Source organism: Triticum dicoccoides, chromosome 2A (genome assembly GCF_002162155.2).
Source record: "Triticum dicoccoides isolate Atlit2015 ecotype Zavitan chromosome 2A, WEW_v2.0, whole genome shotgun sequence".
Classification (NCBI taxonomy): Eukaryota; Viridiplantae; Streptophyta; class Magnoliopsida; order Poales; family Poaceae; genus Triticum; species Triticum dicoccoides.
In genome coordinates, this window is record NC_041382.1 from 5,465,853 (window position 1) to 5,490,379 (window position 24,527).

At 46.8% G+C, this 24,527-nt stretch overlaps 1 protein-coding gene and 1 long non-coding RNA gene across 2 annotated transcripts; one reads left to right on the forward strand and one right to left on the reverse strand.

Annotated features, from left to right (window-relative positions):
* Window positions 1-3,101: 3,101 nt before the first annotated feature.
* On the reverse strand, window positions 3,102-10,792 carry LOC119358569. The gene is made up of 3 exons (XR_005172254.1): window positions 10,678-10,792; window positions 10,287-10,347; window positions 3,102-3,399 (listed from the first exon to the last, which is right to left on the reverse strand). It is a non-coding gene; the product is annotated as an uncharacterized LOC119358569 (long non-coding RNA).
* A 7,203-nt stretch (window positions 10,793-17,995) lies between these two features.
* Window positions 17,996-21,530, forward strand: LOC119352691 (probable LRR receptor-like serine/threonine-protein kinase At3g47570). The gene is made up of 2 exons (XM_037619267.1): window positions 17,996-20,696; window positions 20,845-21,530. Exons 1-2 carry the CDS (start codon window positions 18,014-18,016, stop codon window positions 21,228-21,230), a joined length of 3,069 nt encoding a protein of 1,022 aa, XP_037475164.1. The 5' UTR covers window positions 17,996-18,013; the 3' UTR covers window positions 21,231-21,530.
* Window positions 21,531-24,527: the final 2,997 nt, after the last annotated feature.

Consider the following 24,527-nt stretch of genomic DNA (forward strand, 5'->3'; position numbering starts at 1 on the left):
GATCTCTAGTACAACAAGTAGAAGAACCATGTCCATGTGGTACCTCCTACTCGAAGCCATGATATGGCAAAATGAAAGCTCCTGCGCTAGCCGGTCTCTTCTGTTGTATCCTCACCATGCTACTTGTTGGTCTATATATAAAGGATTTGTACAGAAGTTTAGAATGACCATATACGTTACCAGTTATGAGCGCACACTCTTCTTGACTTTTGAATAGTCTGTAGTTGGCATAGGCACTGACACGTACGCTTCAGCGTCGACTCAAAAGTCAAGTAAAGTGTGCGGCTATTCAGAATCGACTTATGCGTGGAGCTTACCGCATAGTGTTTGTTTTTTTGTAGTTAGAGCAGTAACCATTCACCCGAGCTCAAGTGGCGCATTCGATCCTTTGTGATAATGATCTATGGGGTGAAGACCTTGACCATGACGAAGGATGTGACGGGGGAAGAAACGAATTAAGCATACAAGTGGATGGATAAAAGAGGGCACAGCAGGGAAAATAGCAGCCTTTTTCTATAAAGAACCTTTTTTAACTACTCATAATGCCATATCATAAAAATTCAAATGCCATGAGTAGGCACCCGATCTTTGCACAATTAGAATGCACAGAGTCAACACGAGCACACATACACAAAAGAAAGAAAACGCAACCTCCCAAGGTCCTATCGAAGCCAACTACAACATGCACGACAACATTCAATATCAGCCAGTAGAATGACAGCACCTAGCACTATTGCAGGCACTCCATATAAGATTTGGCTGTTAGTAGTGAACCCTTGATGTGAGCCACCACAGCCACCATGCGTCGTCACCTTCCCCCAAATTCATTTTTTTTAACCATTACACAAACAAATTCCTTAACTAGGAGAGAGGCAACAATGCAGCAGGAGGGACAAACCCACCGACCAGAGCAGGGGAGAGTGATCTGGAGAAGAATTGCTTCACTTAGATACATTACAGGTTCCTCTACAACAAGATCCTCCATTCTACGATCGATAACGCCACCATTAGAGAGAGATTCCAAATTTTAAGGCTAGAGTTTGTAAGCTCTATCCGTACTCTGATATAGAGATTGTGCGTTTTTTTAATCATTCGTCTTATTGTGACAAACTATGGAAATATTGATATGATTTCCTTTCATTTGATCTCTGTGTTTGGTTGTTATTCTTCTCTCATGCAAGAGTAATTCCCCTGGGCGTGGGAGATATAAGGGATTGGTCAGATTCATCTGTGTCTAATACTTCTGATGATATTTTTGCAATATTACTTTGATGATTGGTTATTAGGTTGATTATATGTGGTGTGTTTCATGCGTGTTGTCCAATTTAAGTGCTCAGACAACATCATCCAATGACCTACAGCTCATCCCCGCCAGATATATCACTAAGGCAGGATTTGATCGGCCCACTTCATATGTGATGGCAACATCTTATATCATGATTAGATTAAATTTACTTGACCCAAGGACGGGAGGTGTTTCGGTGAAATCTAACTGCATCTGGGTCCTTAACACTCGACTCTATATACTATGCAGTCACGCTCTTTGAGATTCCAACAGACGATAGTAAACAAATTTGGAAATTGAAGACACCACTTAAGTTTATGCTTTCATGTGGTATCTCACTCGTTGCAACCGGCAAGCAAGCAAGAAGTGTAGCTTTTGTACTCTTGCTGAGACAATCAAACACCTCTTCTTTCAATGCAAGGGTGTGCATTCTACGTGGTCATCCATCCAAGTAGTCCAATTTTTATACGCCCACAAGCGCTGACAATATATCTGATCACTCGCTTGATGGAGTACCAAATAAGTTTAGCATGCTAATTAGGGTGAGGGTGTGTGTCTTACAATGATTGTTTTGGCTATGTAGAATTGATATTATTTTTAATGGAAAAAAATAACTTCTCCTATGCAGTATTTACTGTTTCACTCACTAGCTTCAAACAGAGTACCATACGATGTTCAAATCCGTGTTTATGTGGTTGGAGCGGATGGTCGTGGAGGTTTTACCCAACATGGATAACAGCATAATCTTTAGATTGGTCCACCTCCTTCTTCGGCATAGGCATACTGTTAGTCCCATATGATTTTAGTGTTGCCAATATGCCATTCTTTCACTAATGATAGACTGGGTAATTTTTGTTAGTGTGCATCTTAGCTATGCTGTGGTGGGTGCCGTTTATCATTTTTTGTATCCGCTTGATGCTACATTTTAAATCAATAAAATGCGCCGTTTATCTATAGAAAAAAATGCAAGCTATGTTCAGTGGTGGAGCATCTTTTCCACACGCCTGTGGTCACCATTTTCCACAGGACACTGTCGGCCGTTTCCTCGTGGACTGTCCTGTGGTGCAAAATTAAGACGTGGATAGTGGTGTAAGATGTCCAGAAGGCTAGAGGAGGACCTTTCAGGCCCCAACTGGCAGCGCACGTCAGTTGATTTCTTCCTGACAGTGAAGCTCGTTCATGGGAGGAAGACGTTGCCCATGTAGTGTCGTGACTCGTGACTCGTCGATCAGCCCGGCCTGAGACTGAGACAGCTTTCGTTACCACGATGACTGCACTTCTGTGAAAACGTATATGGACCTCCATGCAAGCGTAGACGAATCTTCTGTCCACAATCGTATAACATGCCGAAACATGTCAATTCTCTAATCACCTTGTAGCACGCATTAATTGACTCATTGCGACAGTGAAGGTCTATGTCGTGATCGAAGACATCGAGCATACCAACGCTTGGAGGATGTTGCTAGATGTTTTTTTGTAGAAGGAATAACTTGCGGATGTAAACCAAAACTTGGAGGAGTGAAGTGAATGGACAAAGAGGATGGCATGTGGGTTCACTAATAGAAAAAATAAATGCTTGGAACAAGAAGTCACGGGTTCAATGGAGATAGAAAATTAGGGAGGAGAAGAGTGACTGAGTTGGAAATTAGTAACGCCTCAATTTGTGGAGATGCCAGAAGAGATGAGCATTCTCGTTGTCGACCGTCGCATGTGTATGTTTATCGATGGAGAAACAACGACGGCGAGGATAATACAAGGTAAGAAAAAGAAAGTATAAAAACAAAGAGAGGGTGATATAGTCATTTAAAAAAAGGAAGATTACACCGGCCTCTGCATCAAAACGATGCATACAACCATCTTATTAAACAAAGAATCTAACAAGTATGTAGTACGATAAAGAAAACTCAAAATGAGCTAAGAAAATTGCCGAATCAATGCCATGACCGGCAAAAATAGGACGAGATAACTATACACCTATCCTATTGTTAGACCGCCATCCAAACTAATTTTAAGTATCCCGTGCTATCGTCTCTCAATGATTGCACCCATAAGTCATATGCTTCTTGACTTCCACACGACCACATACGGATCCGGCCAGTTGCTCTGTATATTACCTGCAAAAAATTTGTGATGATTTGTCACGTGGTTTCGACAGATCCATATGGCCCAAAAGTAATGCACGCACTTCGACTCGAATATGTGCCATTAACTTAGGGTCTATCCCATTTAGTCAAGTCCCAAATAGAATGATTATGGTATCAAGAGGACCAACATTAAAGGCCACACGCACTGTGTGCCGTAGTAGCTTTGCGAGTGGGCATTTCAGAAACACATGTCGGATCGATTCATCTTGATCACAAAAGCAACATTGTTTACTACTCTCCCAATTACGTGTTACCAAGTTATTCTTTGTCAAGATCACTTTCTTATGGATAAACAACATAAACACTCTAGACGATAAAATAAATAAACACCATTAGTACTTCCTCTGTAAAGAAATATAAAAACGTTTAGATCACTACTTTTTACGGAGGGAGTAGTATGTTTGTTAAGGGCATCTCTAGCATACCCCTTAAAATCGCGACCTTTATACCGCAGATAAGGGCCAAGAAAACCACGATTTGAGGGGCGAAATCGGCTGCGGCTGAACAGAGCCCTCAATTAAAACCATAAAATTTGAAAAAAACAATCTTTCCCGGGCAAAATGAAGAACACAGTGATATATAGATAGTTTGTTCATCGATACATTGCAAAGGTATTTTACGTCGCCGCCGTACCCTAGAACTAGCAAAAAATGGAGCTCACCGGAGCTCTCTAGGTGCGGCGGCGACGCTACAGCGGCTGCGGCGCTCAATCCTCACCGTCGTTGGAGACAAGATCGATGTAGATATTGTCTTGCTCAACGGCTTCCGGAAGCCATCCCTCGTTTCTTGGCGCCGAACTCGCGCGTGGCGGCGAGCGCCTGCTCGTAGAGGAGCGCATTGATCACCTTGTCTCACCGGCGACGCGTCTCCTCTGCCTCGTGCTCTTGCGCAATGCGCTCGGCACGCGCCGCTTCGTAAGCGTCCACCTCGAGCCCGACGAGGTAGTCCTCTGTGTCGACGACACCTCGGTCGTCCGGGCGCTCTTCCCCCGGCTCCATCTTCATGGTGCCGAACCTTGGTGCTTCCTCCCGCAGCTACCTCTTGACTGTGTGGAGGGGTGGAAGCTCGACGGGCTCCCTCTTCACCGAAAGTAGCAGCGTGGCCGAAGAGCTCACCGCGCCTTAGGAGCTCCCCGCGTCAAAGCGCCACGCACGGCGGTGGTCGTACTCCTCCATCTTGGTGCGGAGGAGGGACGGAGGCGGCTCAAGGCCACGATTGGTGTACCATCAGGCCGACTGCCTCCTCGCCGCATCGGCGACAACGCAGCGCTTCAGCTCGGGGTCATCGCCACCGCGCTGGCCAGAGCTCTACATGCCGCCCCATGTCATGGCAGATCGGTGGGAGGGGCGACGTATTTAGGTCACGGCAGTGCGGGGATACGATTTCGACCCATATTATGGCCGCGGACCTGGACATATACTGCGCGCGCGGGGTGGAGGGAGGCGTTTGTTTTCGGGCCATTGTAAAAAATTTATGGGCCGGGGAAACTATATAGGGTCTGGTCTGGCCCAAAAATCGGGCCAATCCCATGTAGTTGCCAGAATTATACGAGCCACGCGATTTTAAGGGGTCTACAAGAGATCTCTCATATATGCGTCAACCAACTTATATCCGATCACACTTAGAACTATTTCAAGGAATACGAGGTGGCTTTCTTGAACACCTTCTCCTGTTCAGGAGCAATCGTTTCCGCGGAAGGGACACCGACGGTCCAGAACACGTTCATGGCCGTAAGCCATAAGGTGGTTTTGGTCTGCCGACGCTTAAAGTATGTACCGGTAAACTTATGCGGAGTGCAGCGGCAAAGCCACTAGCCGAAAAATGCCTACACAAATTAGGTTTTTGGAATGTTGAGTAAATAGGCAATTTTCTGATTAATTTAATCCAAAAATAAATCACTAGGATGGCACTGACAGAAATAATGACATACTGGTTGCGATCTAAATAAACATGTACTACGCATATTGTAGACACATCTAAGCACATAGCTAACTGCTAAGACAGAAAGAAACAGGAGGGGGATAAACATGTTATACCCTCCAGTTGGCTAGTTAGCCATAGCAGCAGTGATGGCGGCCACCTTCTGGTCAGCAATAGCTTTGTCGGCGTCAGTGGACATGATGATGAAGACGATGCGGACGTAGGCGATGTGGCAGTCGTGGACAAACGGTGGCGTGGAGTCGCATAGGAGACGCTGCCCAAAAACCTAATCACCCCTCTCCCGTACAAGATTTGGAGAGTCGGGGTTCCGAAGGCCTACTCTCCCGTTGACCGTGTACGCGGCGAACGGGATGGGATCACCGGCGGCAGAAGCAACAATGGAAATACGTGGGTCTGGAGGCGGATGTGATCTAATTCGCGTGGCGGCTAGGGTTAGCAGACACGTGGAGAGACGTGGGTTAGACCCACGTCTGAGTCAGTAATAGCCCATGATCTGCGCCGCAGATCGTGGTCCACCTGTGAAAGACTCTCCGTTCCTGTCTAGGAAAAATAAGCGCATAGATGTCAGCTCAGCTCGGCTCATTCCCGAAACTGTGGCGCGTCATGATGAGGCTAGGCGTGGCGGGCGGCAAAGGAGCACCCCGTGGGAACCACTTCTCTTCTCAAACTCCAATAGCATGTGGAAGAGAATCCCTTATAAGGAGGTCCAACTTCTCTCCAACTAGCAAGGTGGGACTAAACTTCCCACCACCCCTAGTGCCATATAACCCACATGGGACCTTAGAGATTTTCGGAAATTGTTAGATGGGCCCAAGGCCCACCTGTCCAACTTCTCTCCAACTAGCAAGGTGGGACTAAACTTCCCACCACCCCTAGTGCCATATAACCCACATGGGACCTTAGAGATTTTCGGAAATTGTTAGATGGGCCCAAGGCCCACCCTCATATTTCAACAATCCCCCACCAGGTCTCAAGGGCCCATTTTTTCCTTTGTTACAAACATTGTTTTGATATATACCAGTATATCAGTGAAGACCGGTTAACATTGAACTCCACTTAGAGCAAGTAGCTACGCTCCTTCACAATTGAATAATGGACTATGCCTTGAATTGCCAGTTGGGCATAAAGAAGTTTCACCACATGTCTTACTCGTACTAGACTGTCAAAGGCCGACCCTCGGGTGGAGCATATTAGTCACACTCCTGGCCTATTCTTAAGCTTACTAGAGATCACCCCAATCTCATAGACTATGACCAACAGTCAGGTTCATATAGGTGTGTTCCTCCAAAGACCACTCTGTAGAATAGCATCTTGCTTGTATAAGCTTTGGAACACATTAAGACATTAGTCAACTTACCATACAGTTTCTGAGAGTATTGCATCTCCAGCGGAGTGGATTAGTAAAGTTACTCTCCCCAGTTCACCACTGGCTTGTTTTTCCAAGTCCTACTTCACAGGATCTCCGATCACCTAGGTTGGGTTACCACCATGGCAACTCACGTCGGTCTCATACCCTTCTCCCTTATGCATTTTTTATCACAACACTCGATGGCCCTTTAATAAAGGGGTCTGCTAGATTCTTAGCAGTTTGGATATAATCAAATACCATCACTTCAGAGTTCCTTAAATTTCTGATAGCTTTTAATCTCATGCTTATGTCTTTATTGGACTTCATGTTGTCCTTTGAACTCTTTACTTTGACAATAATGGGCTGATTGTCACAGTTCGTAAGGATGGCTGGGACAGGCTTCTCAAGAAATGGCAAGTGCATCAATAGATCTGCGGCGGACTTAGCCAATGGTGAGGCGTGGCGAGGCGGGCGGCAGAGGAGGAGCGCGTGGGAACCACTTCTCTTCTCAAACTCCAATAGCGTGTGGAAGAGAATCCCTTATAAGGAGGTCCAACTTCTCTCCAACTAGCAAGGTGGGACTAAACTTCCCACCACCCCTAGTGCCGTAAAATCAACATGGGACCTTAGAGATTGTTGGAAATTGTTAAATGGGCCCAAGGCCCACCCTCATATTTCAACAATCCCCCACCAGGTCTCAAGGGCCCATTTTTTCCTTTGTTACAAACACTGTTTTGATATACCAGTATATCAGTGAAGAACGGTTAACATTGAACTCCACTTAGAGCAAGTAGCTACGCTCCTTCACAATTGAATAATGGACTATGCCTTGAATTGCCAGTTGGGCATAAAGAAGTTTCACCACATGTCTTACTCGTACTAGACAGTCAAAGGCCGACCCTCGGGTGGAGCATATTAGTCACACTCCTGGCCTATTCTTAAGCTTACTAGAGATCACCCCAATCTCATAGACTATGACCAACAGTCAGGTTCATATAGGTGTGTTCCTCCAAAGACCACTCTGTAGAATAGCATCTTGCTTGTATAAGCTTTGGAACACATTAAGACATTAGTCAACTTACCATACAGTTTCTGAGAGTATTGCATCTCCAGCGGAGTGGATTAGTAAAGTTACTCTCCCCAGTTCACCACTGGCTTGTTTTTCCAAGTCCTACTTCACAGGATCTCCGATCACCTAGGTTGGGTTACCACCATGGCAACTCACGTCGGTCTCATACCCTTCTCCCTTATGCATTTTTTATCACAACACTCGATGGCCCTTTAATAAAGGGGTCTGCTAGATTCTTAGCAGTTTGGATATAATCAAATACCATCACTTCAGAGTTCCTTAAATTTCTGATAGCTTTTAATCTCATGCTTATGTCTTTATTGGACTTCATGTTGTCCTTTGAACTCTTTACTTTGACAATAATGGGCTGATTGTCACAGTTCGTAAGGATGGCTGGGACAGGCTTCTCAAGAAATGGCAAGTGCATCAATAGATCTGCGGCGGACTTAGCCAATGGTGAGGCGTGGCGAGGCGGGCGGCAGAGGAGGAGCGCGTGGGAACCACTTCTCTTCTCAAACTCCAATAGCGTGTGGAAGAGAATCCCTTATAAGGAGGTCCAACTTCTCTCCAACTAGCAAGGTGGGACTAAACTTCCCACCACCCCTAGTGCCGTAAAATCAACATGGGACCTTAGAGATTGTTGGAAATTGTTAAATGGGCCCAAGGCCCACCCTCATATTTCAACAATCCCCCACCAGGTCTCAAGGGCCCATTTTTTCCTTTGTTACAAACACTGTTTTGATATACCAGTATATCAGTGAAGAACGGTTAACATTGAACTCCACTTAGAGCAAGTAGCTACGCTCCTTCACAATTGAATAATGGACTATGCCTTGAATTGCCAGTTGGGCATAAAGAAGTTTCACCACATGTCTTACTCGTACTAGACAGTCAAAGGCCGACCCTCGGGTGGAGCATATTAGTCACACTCCTGGCCTATTCTTAAGCTTACTAGAGATCACCCCAATCTCATAGACTATGACCAACAGTCAGGTTCATATAGGTGTGTTCCTCCAAAGACCACTCTGTAGAATAGCATCTTGCTTGTATAAGCTTTGGAACACATTAAGACATTAGTCAACTTACCATACAATTTCTGAGAGTATTGCATCTCCAGCGGAGTGGATTAGTAAAGTTACTCTCCTCACTTCACCACTGGCTTGTTTTTCCAAGTCCTACTTCACAGGATCTCCGATCACCTAGGTTGGGTTACCACCATGGCAACTCACGTCGGTCTCATACCCATCTCCCTTATGCATTTTTTATCACAACACTCGATGGCCCTTTAATAAAGGGGTCTGCTTGATTCTTAGCAGTTTGGATATAATCCAATACCATCACTTCAGAGTTCCTTAAATTTTTGATAGCTTTTAATCTCATGCTTATGTCTTTATTGGACTTCATGTTGTCCTTTGAACTCTTTACTTTGACAATAATGGGTTGATTGTCACAGTTCGTAAGGATGGCTGGGACAGGCTTCTCAAGAAATGGCAAGTGCATCAACAGATCTGCGGTGGACTTAGCCAATGGTGAGGCGTGGCGAGGCGGGCGGCAGAGGAGGAGCGCGTGGGAACCACTTCTCTTCTCAAGCTCCAATAGCATGTGGAAGAGAATCCCTTATAATTAAGGAGGTTCAACTCCTCTTCAACTAGTAAGGTGGGACTAAACTTTCCACCACCCGCCATATAACTCACATGGGCTGTTAGAAATTTTCAGTAATTGTTAGATGGGCCCAAAGCCCACCCTCATGTTTTAATTGTTCCCGAATCGTCCAGCAACGAGCTTGATGAGGCTCGGGCAACAAGATGCAGAGGCGGGGAAGGCATGCATGCACGCACGAGAGCTAGGTCGAACGGTGGTTTCCTCGCCACGGGCACGGGGAGGTCGCGGAACGGCCTGAATGGGCGGCAAGGACTAGCTGGAGCGGTGGCTTGCTCATCGTGATGCCATCCACATGGTCAGAGATGCACGCGAGGGACTGGAGGAACAGCCCTGACGGTGTCACCGAGTAGCGGTGCTCGGCGTCTTGTGGAGTCGAAGAACTCCGTTCCCCTTCAGCGAATGAGCACGGCGACCAACCTTTGAAGATCTCAGGTCACGGGATCTGTTCAGATCCGAGGCTTTTGGTCTCGATGTGCCAGCCAGCGAGATCCGTGGCTAGAACTCTGGGAGGAGGGGCTGCCGGGCCCTAGCATCGTTGTTGCCTACCAATCCAGTTGCCATCCGGCAGTGGGGGCGCCAGAAAATGAAGGCTGGGTATTCATCCAAATATTTTTTTTTGCTCTAAATGTAGTATATGAACCAAACAACACAACACTTTCAACACTAGCAGTAGCTACTGGCAGAATCAATACCGACGGCAATGAGCCAATGACCATATGCTAGTACTGGTGCCATATATGCATAATAGTAACAAAATGGCATTGCGGCAATATCTCTAGCATTTAAGAAAGATTACAAACCAGCAAAGGATTTGATGTAGATCAATAGATGTGGAACCTGTTTTCTTTGCCTTCGAAGCTCTTTCCCACAATGCAAATATGCTAACACCCTTCTTCATCTATGATACAAGGTCAGAAAAAAAATAGATCAGCAATCTACCAAAACTGTTATACCCTCTGAAAATTGATAGATTAAAATACCAAAATTGTAATCTAGTAAACTAGTACTGCTAGCAACCTGGTCGTTCTAGCAAACTAGATGTACTAGCAAGTAGCAACCTGATTGTTCCAGCAAACTACATTAAAATACCAAAATTGTAATCTAGCAAACTAGTGTTTGGATCGTTCTAATCTGTACGCCATAGGAAGTTAGGAACTGACTGGGACCTAGGGCCTTAGGGGAAGAGAATTAGAGAACTAAGAGAAGACATCGACAAGGAGAATGGAACCTGGTCGCCCGTCGCCGGCTCCGTTGGCCCTTGGCCGTTGCTTGCAGTACTGGCCACACCGCCGCCGCCGCCGCCGTTCGCGCTAGGTTAGGTTGGGGAATGGATTGGGGTCGAACGAATCAATGTAACGAGGTGTTCCGCTGGGCTGTAGGCCTGTAGGCATGTAGCCAGCATGCTGTGTGGGCTGTCGGCTTGTGGGCCATTGAATGGAGACATCTACTAATTTGTTTGGGCCAAATCTTGGGTATTCACGCCGCCGCTGCCATCCGGTCCCTGCTCCTCCTCTCCTCCCTCTAGTTGGTGGTGGCTTGTAGCTGCACCTCTTCGGTAGTGGCCTGGCGACCAGCACAACGACCGCCCTGAACCCGAGCAGGATGTGGACGACCGGAGGCAGACATGGCGGCAGCTTATGGGTCGAAAACCGCCAGAGGCGAAAGAAAGACTAGCCAACTCGTACATGTTTTGTTGCCAAGTCAGCTCCTGACGAGCATGACCCACCTGTCATAATCATCATCAAAATAGCTCCAGCCTCCCTTCGGTGTTTTTTTTTGCAAAAGATTAAGCCTAAAACTAATGGTTTTTGTCACAAAACTGTAAACACGTGTTTTCTGCAAACCTACCTGACAATGTGGTGGTTTTCTGCAGTTTACTACTTTTGGAAGGCATTGGAGTTGTATTTGGATGATGGGCCACTTTCCGTTTGGGGAGAAGTGCATCTGGCATCAACAGAACAGAAGACGACACATGGTACTAGCAGGATCGCTCCCCCCAGCGGACGTACAATGCGTCGTCACCTTACCCTCATCTACACAAACAAATTCCTTATCTGGGAGAGTGGCAACAAAGCAATAGGAGGGACAAGTCAATCGACCAGAGCAGGCGTAGAGAGATCTGGAGGAGAATTACTTCACTTATGTCATTACACGTTCCTCTCCAACATGATCCTCCATTCTACAATAGACCATGCTGACATTAGATAGAGATTCCAACTTTTAAGGATAGAATTTGTAAGCTCTATTTGCACTTTGATATAGAGATCGTGAGTTGTTTAGTCATTAGTCTTACTGTGGCAAACTATTGAAATATTGATATGATTCGTTTCATTTGATCTCTGTGTTTGGTTGTTATTCTTCTGTCATGCAAGAGTAACTCCCTTGTGCGTGGGAGATGTAAGTGATTGGTCGGATTCATTTGTGCCTAATATTTTTGATGATATTTTGCAATATTACTTTCATGACTGGTTATTAGGTTGATTATCCGTGGTGTGTGTATTGCTCGTTGTTCAATTTAAGTGCTCCGACAACATGATCCAAAGACCTACAACTCATTCTTGCCAGATATATCATTTATGCGGGATTTGGTCAGCCCGCGTCATGTGTCATGGCAACATCATATAACCCGATTAGATTCCATTAACTTTGATACAAGGAATGTGTTTCGATGAAATCTAACTGCATCTGGGTCGTCAATAATCGACTATATGTACTGTGACTCACGCACTCCGAGATTCCAGCAGACAATAATAAATCAATTTGAAAATTGATATACCATTTAAAGTTATGATTGTATCTTTGGATGGGAGTTTTGCTAACTAAAGAATAGACAAGGAAGCAAGAAGGGTCAATCAAACACCTCTTCTTTCAATGTCGGCTTGTGCGTTCTACATGGGTTGAGATCCTCTGCAGTACTATACGGTACTGTAATGCGGATGACATGTGGGGCCGGATCCACATGTCAGTGACTGTACTGTACCGTACAGTACTGCAGAGGATCCCAACCCGTTCTACAGGGTCATTCATCCAAACAACATCCAATTTGTATCCGTACAGAAGTGCTGCTAGTATATCTGATAACTCGCTTGACAGAGTACCAAATAGGTTTAGCATGCTAATAAGGGTGGGAGCGTCTACCTTGTTATGGTTGCTTTGGTTATGTACAAATGTATTATTTTTTATGGCAAAATCTCTTCTCCTATGCAGGCCGTTGTAGACATTGGCTTCATACATGGTCTACATTTTATTTAAGGGAGTACCATACGATATTCAAAGTAGCGTGTATGCGGTTGGAACAGGTGCTCCGGGAAGTTTTTACCAAACATGGATAACGAATAATCTTCACATCGGCCCACCATTTTCTTCGGCAGAGCCATATTATTAGTTCCATACATGTCGTTCTTTTCACTAGTGTCAGCCTGGGTATTTTTTGTCTGTGTGTGCATCTTAGCTATGTAGTGGTGGTTTTCGCTTATGATTCTTTGTATCTGTTTGATAGTACATTTAAGTGATAAAATGTGACATTCATATATCAGAAAAAATGCAAGAAATGTTCAGTGGTGGAGCACCCTTTCCACGCGCTTGTGGTCACCATTTTCCACAGGGACACTGTCGGCAGTTTCCTCATCGACTGTGGTGCAGAATTAAGACGTGGATAGTGGTGTAAGATGTCCAAAAGGTAAGAGGAGGACCTCTCAAGTTCCAACTGGTGGCGCACGGCTGTTGATTTCTTCATGACAGTGAATTGAAGGTCGTTCTTGAGGTGAAGACATTGATCATGTAGTCTCGTGAGTCGTGGCTCGTTGATCAGCCCGGCCTTGGACTGAGACAGCTTTCGTTACCACGATCACTTCTGTGAAAACGTATATGGACCACCATGCAAGCGTACACGAATCTTCTGTCCACAATCACATAACATGCCAAAATATGTCTCAACCCAACTTGTTGGACACATTAGATGACTCATTGCGACAGGAGGTCTATGTCGTGAAGACTTTGAGCATACCAACGCTTGGAGGATGTTGCTCGTAGTTTTTTTTTGTAGAAGGAAGGACTTGCGGGTGTAAACCAAAACTTGGAGGGGTGAAGTGAATGGACAAAGAGGATGGCATGTGGGTCCACTAATAGAAAAAATAAAAGCCTGGAACAAGAAGTCACGGGTTTAATGGAGATAGAAAATTAGGGAGGAGAAGAGTAACTGAGTTGGAAATTAGTAATGACTCAATTTGTGGAGATGCCTGAAGAGATGAGCATTCTCGTTGTTGACCGTCGCAGCTATCTTTATTTTCTTTAACCATGCAAGTGAGCGGCATGCATGTGTATATTTATCGATGGAGAAACAACGAACGGCGACGATAATACAATGTAAGAAAAGGAAAGTATAAAGACAAAGAGAGAGTGATACAGTCAATCTCTAGACGGTAATATAAATAGACACCATTAGTAGTATGTTTGTTGGTATAGGGTGGAATTTTATGGCCAAACACTAACCAATACTAGTAGAACTTGATTTTGTTGCTTATTTATATCTCACTGTCAGTTAACGTCAGTCAATTGTTGATTGTGCCTGTGGCCGCACTGAGCCATGAGCTTGGTCTCCATCTAGAGACACTTGAAATGAACAAACTAAATTATTCAGCAGATAACATATGCAAGAATGAATTACTGTCTGTACGTCTATCTGTCAGTCAAAACCCAGTTTAATTACCAAGTGGGCAACAGGAATCAGGCGGACATTCTCGTTTGTCCGCGCGGATGGCGTCATGATCTGCTGCACATCGATGGATTCGGGAGGATTGCGGATGTAGTACTGGCAGAGGTACTTCTTGTAGAGGGGCTTGTCTGACTCGACAAGCCCATAGATGGGCAGCAGCCTCCATCATCTCCATCCCTTCCCAAAAATTGTATCCCTCGCAATAACAACGAACGCATATGCATTAGTGAATGAAGATTGCTATATCAGATGATCCATGAGCATCATACTCATAGTACATATGAACGGACATACGAACCTCGATTTGATTAGGGCATCTCCAGCCGCGCCCCCAGGAAGGCCTCCCCAGGCGATTTTTTCGCGCCGGCGCCGGAAAAACGACCCAGTCGTGCCCCCAGGAGTCCGTTTTTTGCCGGCTTGGGCCGAAAACAGCGCCAGCGGATCCAGGCCGAACCCGGCGCGCTGGGGGACGCCCGGGGGCGCCGGGGCAAACTGTTTTGGCGCGAAAAAGATGCGGGCCAGCCGCGTCAGCGACTCAGCGCCTCGTCTTCCCCCAACGGCCTCGGTTCCCGCGGGGAATCAGTGGCAAGGCTGCCGCCAGTCAGCCTTGCCATTGATTCCTCACGGGCGGCGCGTCACGGGACGGCGCGCCGACGCCTCCCCTTCCTCGCACGCGTACACACGGGCGCGGCCCGGCTATAAAAGCCGGCGGCCTCCACTCGCCTGTGCCCACACCAGCCCCGCCCCTCGCCGCCGTCCAGCCCCTCCCTCTCCCTGCCTCTCCCAAGCGCCGCCGCCCAGCCCCTCCCTCTACCTCTCCCGAGCCTGCCTAGCGCCGCCGTCGCCATGGCGGAACGCTTCCCCGGAGACAAGGCGGCGGCCAACGGCTTCGGCCGCCGTTCGCTCCGCGAACAGGAGTCCTGGCTCCTGTTCCAGGCGAACATCCGGCGCCGCCGGACATGCGCGCCGGACCAACGGGGTGGAGGCTCAGCGTCGGGGGAGTGCCCATTCCCCCGTTGCCCGACGCCATGGCGAAGCCGAACTACTTCGCCGAGGAGGTCGAGATCGTGCGCGCGTCCCTCACCGACGCCCAACTCTCCCTCCCCCAGTACGCCGCCGACAACCACGCGGCCTGGGCAGCGTATTTCGAGCGCCGCCAGCAGCAGCGCTTGGCGTCCACCAACGGCGCGCCGGTGGTCGGCGGCCGGCAGAACAGCGAGGGGCGCCACCTCTGGTGGGGCGTCCCCGGCCGCACGCTCGAGGGCGTGCTCACGTACCTCGAGGGCGGCAACGACCCGCCGTTGGCGTACCCCCCGGCGAGGGTGGCCGCCCCGGCGCAGCACCGGCGCGTCGGGCCATGGGCGCCAAGGAGGTTCAGCGCCTCCTCTTCTTCCTCCTCATCGCGTTCTTCTTCACACTCCTCCGGTTCTCCGGCGCTGCTCGGCGTCAAGGCCGAGCCCGCGGCGGAGACGCCGCTCGGCCGGCGCACTCGCAGCGCCGGCATCGTCATCAACAAGGGCGGCCGGCGCGCCTCCTCCTCGTCGGTTCCTCCGCGCTTCGTCAAGCCAAAGACGACGCCGGGGCTGGCGCCGGTGAAGACGGAGCCGGGGCTAGCGCCGGTGAAGGCGGAGTTCGACGACGACGACGCGACCCTCGAATGGGCGCGCCAGGACTCCGTTGCGATGGAGAAGGCACACCGGGAGAAGGAGAAGGAGCGCCTGCGCGCCGCCCTACGCCGCTTCGAGGAGCGCCGACGCGGCCGCGAGGAAGGCGGGGTCGTCGTCTTATGCGACAGCGACGACGACGATGACGACGCGCCGCCGCCTGTTCGCCATGGCGACGCCGGGCAGGGGTCCAGCAGGGGCACCCGCGTCAAGGAGGAGAAGGCCGAAGACGACGATGGCGGCGACGACTTCAGCCCCTTTCTTTTTTTTAGATTAGGTTAATGTAATGTTTGGACGAATTTCGCCGAAATTTGCCATGTTTGGCCGAAATTTAACTAGTTTTTATCATAACTTCGCCGAGCGTTCTTTTTTGTTTTTGTTTTTTAATACGCGCCTGGGGGCGGCGCTGGGGGCCGACGGCTGGGGACCGACTCGCCCCCAGGGCCATTTTTTGCGCCGGCTCACCCCCAGGCGGCGCTTTTAGACGCCCCCTGGGGGGCCAACGGCTGGAGATGCCCTTAGAGCGCTCGCCTAGCATGCTCCACCGCCGCACATGGGAATCTTTTTTTTTGCGGGTGACCGCACATGGGAATCTGAGAATGCCGTGACCTGGGATTCCACAATGGCGGCGGCGGCGGCGACTGGCGGTCGGCGGAGGAGCAAGACGTTGGCCGCGTAGAGTTCCGCGATGGCGGCGGCATCGTGCACGCCCTAGGAGATAGATCGATGGAGTAGTTCTATCGGGAGAGGATCCACAACATACATTTTTTCGTTCTGTGGCTTGCGAGGCAAAAAAAACAGACGGAGAAAAATCGGACGAAAATAAATCATGGGGCGAAGACTACCAAATCCTGGTCTTCAAAAATTGATTAAAGATTGATATGATTCATTCCTTTCCATATAAAAGTTACCAAACATACCGAAGATCAATTTTTCATGATTCATTTTCATTCCTTTCCATGTAAAATCGGTTTAAATGGATCGTGGGTAAATCCGGTTTAAATATGTTGGAGGGACAAAAAACGGTGGGGGGAATTAGCCGGAGTGAGGCGAGACTACCAACTCCTCCATTAAAAGTAGAGATGGTGAATCCGCTCCACCAAACTAAGGGCATGTACAATGGTGCTATCTTAGGAGTGACACGTAGGATAAATGATGAGGTGGAGGAGAGAGAACTCATAAAAAAAGGTTTGTCTTATCTTATTTAAGAGAAGACAAGAGATGATCTCTTAGCACAATATGTCTCACCATATTTTTAGGAATAGCTAGTTATTGAAGATAAGGCTAAGAGATGACCCATTGTAGATGTTCTTTTTTGTCATCTCTAAATTACATGCAAGACTTAAGATAAAACTATCTTATCAATCATTGTACATGCCCTAACTGGCCTCCCATCACCCCTTGAACAGAAACTGTTATGGGAGGAGCAGACCCGGGTGCTGGCGCGATGATGAAGATCCTTGCACTCTACAGACCATGCACGAGTTGCGATGCTCGATACGTAGATCACCAGCATATATAGAGGAAAACCTCGTACCCCACACAACACAAGGACAAACATCCACAGCGCAGCCGATACTTAACTCGTGATTTTTTGTTTTAATCCTAGTCATAATAAATATGTAATCCAAGTTAGACCCATCCATGAACATTTATATGCAATTAAAAAGATCAACCAGTTGTAGTAGCTTATGGTGTCACTGGGTTTTCACCCCATGACGGACTGCTCGATGACGGGTGTTCGTAGTGGGCTTCCCAGTGGTGCTTTGAACCCGCTTTTTTCCCTTTCTAGGCTTTCTGGTTACTATGTGGGACTGGTTGTATTTCCGTTATGATGAGTAATGGAAAGGTGTTATCGCCCGGTCCAAAAAAAAAGATCAACCAGTTGTGTTAAAGTGCAAGTAAATCAGTGACCAGATCACCATTTTTCATGCACTAGCCATAACTCATTGGCTTGGATGGGCAAGCTCATATTTTGTGGTGAGAGGTGGGCACGGCGGGTTTGGTGCAGACAAACAAACAAGCTTTCCTTGCATCTGGCCTGCCCAACCAACTAACGGTGCAGCCAGTTTTGACCCGCATAGTTGGATAGGGGACTCCAAATCCCAGCAGCTCAAGTCTATAAAAGCAACACTCAAGTATCTCAGAGTATCAAGCAGAGTTGAAAACACACCGCTGTCCACAAAATGCATACTAACGACATGGCCCCTGCATCATCAGTGCATATTCCTAGTCCTCTGGTTATACTGTTAGCCATCCTCCTCCTGTTGTCGATAACACTAGCAGACTACAGCACCAATACGAGCAGAGATGCTCTGCTCTGCCTCAAGTTCCACCTCCACGATTCCACCACAGCCATGGCCACATGGAACCACACCACCGCACCAGATTTTTGCACCTGGCATGGCGTCTCATGCACAGGGAGAAGGCCAAGGCAACCACCCCTCGTCGTGGCCCTGGATATGGAGGCAGAAGGCCTCGCCGGTGAGATCCCACCCTGCATCTCCAACCTCACTTCTTTGGTAAGAATCCATTTGCCCAACAACAACCTCTCCGGTAAAATCCCACCGGAACTTGGGCGGATCTCCGGACTCCGGTACCTCAACCTCAGCTTTAATGCACTAAGCGGCACCATCCCGCTCAGCATCGGGACGCTTCACAACCTTTCTTCTCTAGACTTAGGAAACAACCGGCTCTCTGGTGAGATTCCGTCGCTACTCGGGAGCTCACCAGCTCTAGAGTCCGTCAGTCTCCCCAACAATCTTCTTGGCGGAGAAATCCCACAGTCGCTGGCAAATAGTTCCTCATCCCTTACCATACTCTTGCTTGCACAAAACCAGTTGCAAGGATTCATTCCTGATTTTGGTAAACTCTCAAGACTAGAAATGCTTGATCTCTCCTACAACAACCTAGTAGGGACAGTGCCACGCTCCATTTTCAATTCGTCAGCGTTGTACTTTCTTGGGCTGGCCAACAATAATCTTGGAGGAACACTGCCTTCTGACATGGGTAACACACTTCCTAACATCGAAATACTGATGATGTCCGACAATCATTTTGAGGGAGATATCCCCCCCTCACTACAAAATGCCTCCGGCATGACGTATATCCATCTAGGCAACAACTCTCTTACTGGGGTGATCCCTTCTTTCAGCTCCATGTCGAACTTGGAGTACGTAATGTTGTACTCAAATCAGCTAGAGGCTGGAGACTGGACATTCTTCTCCTCTTTGGCAAATTGTACGCAGTTGGAAAATCTAAATGTAGATACAAACAACTTGCGCGGGGCCTTACCAGAAGATTCCATAGCGAATCTGCCAAAAAGCTTGACCGCTCTAACTCTAAGTTCAAACAACATATCTGGTATCATCCCATTGGAGATTGGCAACATGTCTAATCTTTCCATGCTCTATCTTGATAGAAATATTTTCATGGGGCCTATACCTTATACGCTTGGTCAGCTACGCAATCTGGTTGTACTTAGCCTTTCACAGAACGAATTTACCGGGGAAATACCACCTTCCCTTGGCAGCCTAATTCAACTAGAAGAGCTTTATTTGCAAGAAAATCAATTGAGTGGAAGCTTACCTGAAAGTTTAAGTAGCTGCAAGAATTTGTTGGCACTAAACATTTCCTGTAATACCATTGGTGGAAGCATAAGCGGACACATGTTGGCCGGGTTGAATTCATTGAGTTGGCTACTTGATTTATCACACAACCAACTCGCAATGTCCATACCACAAGAGATGGGTAACTTGATAAACCTTGGTTCGTTGAACATCTCTCACAATAATCTCACAGGTAGAATCCCGTCCACTCTTGGTGAGTGTGTCCGGCTGGAATCGCTTCGCTTAGAAGGGAACCTCCTACAAGGAACAATTCCACAATCACTATCAGGCCTCAAAGGCATCCAACAATTAGATTTTTCCCACAACAATCTATCTGGTACAATCCCAAAGTTCCTCGAGACCTTCACCTCGTTACAGTACCTGAATATGTCCTTCAACAACTTGGAAGGGCCAGTTCCCACAGGTGGAGTGTTCGCTAACAAAAGTGGTACTTTTGTCCAAGGAAACCCACGCCTTTGTGGAAACGTAGCCGTAGAAGAGTTGCCTATGTGCTTTGCTTCGGCGTCCACAAAAAAGCAAAAGGTTGTCATTCCAATGATGATAGCTCTCTCAGCTCTTGTTGCCCTTGCTTTTATCTTGGGGATGTTCATCTTTTGGTTGAAGAGGAGGTATACATCTAGTGAGAGAATAGGCCATTCACACATGGAGCTGAAAAGGATAACATATGGTGACGTCAACAAAGCAACGAATACTTTTTCCCCGGCCAGCCTAGTTGGTTCCGGGCAATTTGGGACAGTCTACAAAGGTTGGTTCGACGCGGAAGATGGTACTGTTGCTGTTAAAGTCTTCAAGCTCAACCAGCATGGCGCATTGCATAGCTTCATTGCTGAGTGCAAAGCATTGCAACACATCCGCCACCGGAATCTCGTGAAGGTGATAACCGCGTGCTCAACTTATGACCCAGTGGGAAATGAGTTCAGGGCTCTAGTCTTTGAGTATATGTCCAACGGAAGCCTTGAAGACCGACTTCATAACCACCAGTGTGGTGGTTTGAGTTTAGGTGCAGTGATATGCATATCAGTTGACATTGCTTGTGCTCTTGAATATCTACATAACCAGTGCATCCCGCCGGTTGTTCACTGCGATCTGAAACCAAGCAACATACTTTTCGACAATGACGATACTGCACGTATTTGCGACTTTGGTTTGGCAAAGCTAATTCATGGTTGTTCACCTGGAGGGCAGAGCGGCACAACAAGCATAGTTGGACCAAGGGGGTCTATTGGGTACATACCTCCTGGTGAGTACATTTTATGAACACATTCTGAAATAAGGTTGACAAAATCTAGTATGAGTAACTGTATCAATTGCTAGTTTGTTTTTACTAATACTAGCAAGTTTCATTTGTGCTCCTCGGAATAACTTTTTGTTTCAAAACATTGTTGCAGAGTATGGTATGGGCAGTGAAATCTCCATCGAGGGAGACATCTATAGCTATGGCATTGTTCTTTTGGAAATGCTAACACGGAAACGGCCTACTAATGAAGAGTTCAGTGATGGCTTGACACTCCCCAAGTATGTAGAAGAATCACTTTCACGAACCCAAGACATGCTGCAACCCAGCCTTGCTTCGGAGACGGGAGATCAGCGTGCTGATCATATCCCAAACTTGCAAGAATGCAACATATTTGCGATGAAGGATATATGTGCTCTCCGTCTCCTTAAACTTGGCTTATTATGCTCTGCGGAATCACCGAAGGATCGCCCAGCGATGCATGATGTCTACGGTGAAGTAATTGAAGTAAAAGAGGCATTTTTCTCTATGGACAACTGAAGCAACGACCTTGCATATTAAGGAAAAGGTGGTCGATGAAGATGAAGCTCATTGCTTCGACCACAACATGACAATATGTTGCTACTCCCTCTGTCCCATAATATAAAAGTGTTTTTGACACTACACTAGTGAGGGGTTATCTTTTTTTCCTTTTCTATAAGCCAATAAGTTTCGCTCGCTGTAATAATTCGGTTACATACCTCCCAATGTCTCGACAAGGTCTTCTGAGATTCTTCTCATGTATTAAAAAAGCGCCCTTTGCCTTATAATGATGGGTTCTACTGGGGAATATTTTTGATATTTGCTTTGCTGGAGAAACTAGAAGACTAAAAAAACACATTGTATGCACCTGTCAGATCCCCACGTAAACAAATACTACCTCTATAAACAACTAAGTGTTTTTATCATTTATGCCACTGGTTGCGTCTCACTACTCAGTTTTGTCATTAGAAGTTACTATTGCTCAAAAATGCCATCGTTCTATGAGAAATTTGCTTAAAATGCCATTAGATATCTCAAAGATGCCATCGGTCCATTAGATGTTTGCTCAAAAATGTCATTAGTCATCGTTATTGTTAGGTCAAACCCGTTTACCATGTTATATGACAAAAATACCACTGGACCCACATGTCAGTTCTCGATATCTCGCAATGATAAGTGTTGGCCCCACTTGTCAGGACTAAGCAAGCGAATAATTTAGAGGATAATAAGAACGTTATTGGGATTAAGTGAGACCCACATTTTATTATAGTGAGATAGAGGAAGAGCTGACATGTTGGTGCATAGGTATTTTGGTCATTATAACATGTCAAATGAGATGTAAGCTGACAGTAATAGTGTCTAGTGGCATTTTTTAGCATGTGTTTAACGAAGCGATGGCATTTTTGAACAATTGAAATTCCTGGTGGCAAAACTGAGTAGTGAGACATAACCGATGGCGTAAATGATAAAAAAAACCATTTATATAACATAATGGACTTCATTGCTTAACAAAGAATGTATCAGAGCCAGGTTAACATGTGGGATACCTTGAAAGTAACAAGAAGTAAATGTGGAACAACTTAAACACACTACTACATATCGGAAGAGTATTGACCCCTCATCACTGACCAGGCCTTGACCACGCATCAGTTATGAGCCTTAACAATGACAGACCTCTTCTGAAGCGTCAATGATAAGCCTCCCATGGTAGTTAACATAGGCCGGTTAGTGATGAGGTCTTCTCCCACCTTCGTTTGCTTTGCACCGACTAAATTTTATCACAAGCACAAGCTGCATGAATGTTAGCAGTGGCGGGCATGACTCTCAGGGGCGCGCACCACTGCTATGACCTCATCAGTGGGGCGCGCGCTCCCACTAGTGATCATAAATGTACATGTGGCGGGCGTCCGATTGCACCTGCCACAATTATCTTATGACATAAAAAAAACACTACCAGGCAGCGTTTTTAGGCGGCGTTGCAACTTTTCTTTATTTAGCAATAATACCAGTACCCTAAAATCATAAATAGCATACTTCAAATACACACTTTAGTTCAATAACTCTTTAATGATTAATACTTACACACTATAATTATAATAAGTGCATACAACATATATATGTTCAATAAAGTACTCGTACGACAGATAACCACCGAAACTATACGTACTATTATGATTGCGGGACATCGTACCACAGATAGATTTTGTTGTCTATGTGGGCCTCCTCAAATTCGTGAAGAAATGAACACCTTCCCAGTTGGCATCCCTAATACTGTGGCAATTTGAATCCAATTTGGACCATGGAAATACGTTCTCCCTCCCTCGTTGGTCACACTGAGGGTTAAGGATATGCCACTTTTAACAACATCATGTCAAACTAAACCGTGCCCTCCACGTCGATGGGCAGGTTGGCCACACGCATGAACTCAGCCCTTCTCCGCAATAAGAGATACACTAAGCATGAAAAAAAGAAAAAAATTAGGCAATTCTGGGCGCAACATTATGAAAGAAAAGCTATAACACGAATTGAATGAAACATACCGTCTACTCCATAAAGTTGTCGTAAACATCTACACAGATTTCATTGCAAGTGAGGTGAACCCGTGTTCCCGGTTCGGTTTTTTCTTTTGGTTTTTCTGGCCGGTTTTTTTCGTGAAAAAAAATTCGTCAAAACTTATCAACATGGGATCTAGTTTTAAAGATCTCGATGCGAGGAATTCAATATTGAAAATGGTTTGAGATTTGGACGCACGGTTTGGGAGATAAAACGTTTCGAATAAACGCATCTGTGAATAACGGAAATGTTAACGCACACATGTGTGGGCGTTTGCACCACATAGGAGGGGCTGGTGTGTGGGCGTTCAGCAGTTCGCCCACACGCCACTTTGCACACGCACACAAGGGCTAGTGTGTGGGCATTTGCCATCTCGCCCACACGCTCGTCTCCTCTCCCACACCCAAGCTGCTAGTTGCCATGTGTTTTGCAGTACACATGGCAACTGCCTCTAGTGTGTTTTATAAGCAGGTGGCAACTCTCTTTTTTTACACGAGTTTGCCATGTGTTTTGCAGGGTACACGGCAACTGCCTGCTGTGCACGTAAGCAGATACATGGTACATATGTTTTTGCATGGTACATGGCAACTGCCCTAATGTGCATGTACATGGCAACTGCCCTAACGTGCACGTAAGCAGTTGGCAACTCTTCCTTTTTACATGGCAACTGCCCTAGCATGCTTGTGAGCACATGGCAACTCTCTCAACTGCCTAGTGTTAGTATGTGGCAACTCCTAAAGTTATGAAATCAGGGCAGCTACATTAGATCAGACCATAGCATGTGGCAACTCCTAGTGTTAGTATGTGGCAACTCTCTTTTACTAAGTTGACATATGTTTTTGCATCGTACATGGCAACTGCCCTAACGTGCATGTACATGGCAACTGCCCTAACGTGCATGTACATGGCAACTGCCCTAACGTGCACGTAAGCAGATGGCAACTCTTCCTTTTTACATGGCAACTGCCCTAGCATGCTTGTGAGCACATGGCAACTCTCTCAACTGCCTAGTGTTAGTATGTGGCAACTCCTAAAGTTATGAAATCAGGGCAACTATATTAGATCAGACCATACACGGCAACTGCAGTTGAGCAACCATGGCAAATGCAGTTGTCCGACATGGCAACCGTAGTTCAGCGACATGGCAACTGCAGTTAAACGAACATGGACGAGAGTCTGGACCATGGCAACTGCGGGCGCGCGGTGACCGTCACGCGTGGCGTGCGGGACCAAGAGGTACGAGGCCTGACATATGGGCGTGTG

Coding starts and splice junctions, on each gene's coding strand:
- LOC119352691 (XM_037619267.1), top strand. CDS start 18,014: ATGCATACTAACGACATGGCCCCTGCATCATCAGTGCATATTCCTAGT. Junction 20,697..20,844: donor TATTGGGTACATACCTCCTG/GTGAGTACATTT, acceptor ACATTGTTGCAG/AGTATGGTATGGGCAGTGAA.